At 62.6% G+C, this 4,068-nt stretch overlaps 1 protein-coding gene across 6 annotated transcripts in view; it reads left to right on the top strand.

Moving 5' to 3' along the window:
* Positions 1 to 4,068, top strand: part of CEP104 (centrosomal protein 104) — a 35,214-nt gene that overhangs the window by 4,806 nt on the left and 26,340 nt on the right. For all 6 annotated transcript variants that reach the window (XR_003047023.1, XR_001517120.2, XR_003047024.1 and 3 more), the window contains 2 exons: positions 3,136 to 3,309; positions 3,677 to 3,815. Coding sequence is in view for 3 of the 6 variants with exons in the window: in XM_025048546.1 (XP_024904314.1) it covers positions 3,136 to 3,309; positions 3,677 to 3,815 (313 nt within the window). In the remaining 3 variants the exon portion in view is untranslated. The remainder of the gene's footprint in view (positions 1 to 3,135; positions 3,310 to 3,676; positions 3,816 to 4,068) is intronic.

Consider the following 4,068-nt stretch of genomic DNA (forward strand, 5'->3'; position numbering starts at 1 on the left):
GTGTGTCGGCGGGCTTCTGCGGTGCAGCTTTGCGTCTCACTGCTCTTATGTCACACGAAGTATGGACCCAGAGAGTCTGCTCTGAGTTTTGTCTCCAGCTGTGCCTTTTGCCCGAGTCACGTAACGCTGCTGCGTGTTTTCCTGGACCTTCCAGTCACCTCCTGAGACGGCGTCGTCCCCCCGCAGGGGCGGAGGCCGAGCTGGTGAGCAGCCCGGGCGCCTGGCTGGCCTAGTGCACTGCCGGTGGCGAGCAGTCCTTCGAGGCTGGCTCTCCCATGGGTCCTGTCACCTCCTCAGCGTCCCTCCTCGTGACTTGTCTTCCAAGTCTGGGTAGAAGGTGTCATTCATCCCCAACTCGCACACATAAATACGTACGACATTCTAATTTCCGCGCTGTGCTCGTGACTCATTTCTATTCACTTGTATTGCTGAAAAGTTGAATATAAATCCCATTTAAAATTAAAAGGTAGTTTCCTTTTGGGGTTCTCGAAAGGACCCAGCAAACCAGACCCCGTTCTGGACACTCCAAGAAATGAAACAAGCAGAGCAGGTGGGGTCGGGGAGCCCCTTTATTGCTGACAAAGCCAGTACTGGGACAAGGGCTTTATCTGCAGGCGAATAAGAGTCCCAGCGCTGAGCCAGCTCTGGCCACTCGCCTGCCCAGCCGGGGCAGCCTTCCAGGTCAGCCCGGCTGGGGGACAGGAGGGACACACCCAGGCGGCCGCGTCAGCATGCCGGTGCAGTCCCCAGCCTCCAATCAGCACCGTGCCTCCTACCACTGGGCCAGGGGCAAAGGCAGTGCCCCCTGCCCCCATTCCCCTTCATCAGAGACCATCGACGTTAATTAACGCCTCTTGTCCCATGTGCGTGAGGGGGGTTGGAGGCACTTAAAACGGGCACGAGCACCTCGTTGGCGACATGTCTAGAAGTAACGTACATGATGCCTTTGTGCTCTGACTTGGCGCGGTGCATTTCACTCAGAGCAGACACCCTCGGGTCAGCGGTGAGCCTCGGCCACCCCACGGGAAAGGAGACACATGCCGTCCGTCCCCACACAGGCTCACACGAGGTTTGCCGGGGGTCTCCTGACCATTACAGCGTTCCCTGAGGTCAGGCATGTGGCAGGAAGGCGAAGGACGGCACTCTCGAACCTGGGTGGGGCTCTGGGCGGGTTAGAGGCCCTGGTGGATGCGGCGGCGGAGGTGGGCATGGCTCCTCGCCTGCACACCAGGCGGTCCCTGTGGAGCCCTGGGCCCCTAGGGGTTGGGACAGCCTGACCCCAAGGCCCAGAGCCTTGGGGCACCAGTGTCCTCTTGCCAGACTTTCACTCAAGAAGAAACCCAGAGCCATTCAGGAAGAAACAAGTGTGTGTGCGGGGGTCAGTACCGCCCACGGTCTCTGCCATCACAGGGGTCTTGGGACGTGTCCCTGCAGGTGAGGGGGACGATCTGCATCCCTTCAGCCGATCCCTTTCTGTCTTTGCCCCTCATCTCTGTCCCCCGAGGGTCGGGGTGCTATGTATGCACGTGGTGTGACGCTGGTGCTTACTGCCCAGCAGTGAGCCAGCGGGAGCCGTATGGGGAGGAGGCCTGCTCGTCCCGTCAAAGCTTAAGGACAGGCGTGGGCCCCTGGGTGAGTGACGTGGCCACCACTAAGGCGAGCGAGCTGGGGGAGGAGGAGACTGGCTGGGGGGGCCGGGGGTCAGGAGCTTTTCTCTGTGTCATATCTTAGTGCATTTTGGGTGTCTGCGTGGAGGTGGCAAGTCGCCAGCTAGATGCTGGGTTGGGACGCGGGTGGTGTTTGGTGGGGTTCCGTGACACGCAGGTGACGTGTAAAGCCGTGTTGCTGGTGGGACCCCGTGGCATGTGTGGGGAGAGAAAGGAGCCCGGAACGCAGTGCAGGCACATTCGAGGCTGGACAGGAGAGGGAGCCCTGCAGGAAGAGGAGGGCCAGGAGGGGCGGTCACATGGGCTGAGCGGAGTCACACTTGGCGTCATGGGGGCCTGGGGAGCCTTCAAGGAGTGACCTGTGGCAGTGTGGGGCAGCAGCTGCCCTGGGGAGCGTCATGAGCCAGCTGCCATGGTGACAGCAGATGGCTCCTGCATGACATGAGGCTGGCCAAGGAGGGTGGCTGCGACGTGGGGCGGGGGCCGGAGCGGGCCGGCGTCACGGGGGGTCGCTCACACTGGGGGCTCCGGTGTGCGTGCTGATGGCAGCGTGCTGCAGAGAGGGGCCGCCAGGGCTGCTGGCTGCCTCGCAGCTCAGCTGCTGGTGGGGCCGGGGCGCCAGCAGGATCTGCGCCACCGTGGGGAAGCCCCCTCTGAGTGCCCCCACTTGCCCAGTGCTGTGCGGGCCTCTGGGAGGGGAGGTCGCAGGCGAGATGTGAGCGACAGTGGCCAGTGGGCAGGAACTCAGAAGGGATAGAGGGTTGCTGAGCGCGCTGACGGCCGTGACGCTGGCGGTGGCAGGCCCTTTCCCAACTGCTCCGCCCTCCGGCGCGCCTTCCGCTCCTGACGCCCTCCGTGCCGCCGTCACCTGAACCCACAGCTCGCCAGCTCAGCGTGTGTGGTCGCTGCTGCCTTCAAGGACAGGCACAGGCGCTATGTGGCCGCCGTCATGGCCACACACGGCGGAGTGCAGGCCTCGCCGGCGCTGTGGCCGTCTCCCGTCTCTCACTTAGAGTTTAACATGCGGTGTCACTGCTGAGATCAGACGCTCCAGTCTGGATAGTCGTGGGCCTGACACCAGACCACGGAGCACGCATGGTGGCCCTCGTCGAGTGCTGATGGCTGCTGGCGACTCGGGGCTTGGGGGTCCAGAAGTCAGCGTTCCCTGCAGCGTGTAGGTCCCTGGGGGCCGTCCTTTGCTCTGTCTTGTCCAGTCTCCCAGCCTCTTAAGATCAATGTGTTTCTCTCTGATAAACGTCAGTTTCATGTCGAACCGCTTCCCAGCTGCCACTGGGGGCTAAACAGGTCAGATCACGTCCTAACTCCGAGCTCCAGGCCCAGCCGGAAATCTGAGAAACCAGGGGTCCCGTCACCCACGGACTGTAGCTTTGCGGGTGCTGGCAGAGTGGGTGCACGTCTGGACACCTCCGCAGTAACCGTGTCAAAAAGCAAACGTGTTTGTTTTCAGGTTTTGCCAGTTTCCGCAGGAAATCGTCCTTCAGATGGTGGAGCGGTGTCGCATCAGGAAGCTGCAGCTGCTGGCTCACCAGTACCTGATTTCCAGCAAGGTCGAGTTCTACATCAGCGACAGCCTGCCCGAGTATTTCATGCCGTATCAAGCCGAGCGGTTCCGAAGACTCGGGTGAGGAGGGGGGTTTCGACATACGGCGGTGACGTCGGCCTCGGAGCCACTGCACACCCCGCACCGCCCTGGCTGGTCTGTGTCGCGGGCATGTGTGTGGCCCGAGGTGACGCGGTTTCCTGACACCCGCCCCGTGTTGACGGCCACGCCGCCGTTTTTTATTCAGCTCCCCCCCGCTCCTCAGAGGTGAACTGGCCCGAGAGGACCGTTAGAATTCGACTTCTGGCTTTTTTCCTGGGTTTTCTTTCCAGCCCTGACTTGCGTCTTAACCTCGTGCAGGGGGTCGAGGGGTCGCGGGCCCGAGGGCAGCTCCCCGGAGCGGGCACGTCCCTGCCTGTGCGGGCTTCAGCCGTGCTCTCCCTTGCAGCTACGTCTCTCTCTGCGACAACGAGAAGACGGGCTGCAAAGCCCGGGAGCTGAAGTCGGTGTATGTGGACGCGGTGGGTCAGTTCCTTAAACTGGTCCTTCACCAGAACCACGCCAACAAATACAACGTGTACAATCAGGTAAGGCCGCGCGCCGTCCCCACGCTTCGCAGAGGCGTGTTCAAAACCTTCGAAGACGGTGCCTTCCGGCAGGACGCCGAGCTCTCCTGGAGCAGCCGCAGGGCTGGCGCGGACGGTGCACCCCGGGGCGCGGCCGGCGAGGTGAAGGGGACTGAGCCGTGCGCGGGGTGCAACCGGCAGGGCTCGCAGGGGCGCGGGAGGATGACTCGACCCTCTTCCCTCTGCCACTGCTGCGTGTGCTCACCAAGGACAC

The sequence above is a fragment of the Pteropus alecto genome, unplaced genomic scaffold (genome assembly GCF_000325575.1).
Source record: "Pteropus alecto unplaced genomic scaffold, ASM32557v1 scaffold125, whole genome shotgun sequence".
Classification (NCBI taxonomy): domain Eukaryota; kingdom Metazoa; phylum Chordata; class Mammalia; order Chiroptera; family Pteropodidae; genus Pteropus; species Pteropus alecto.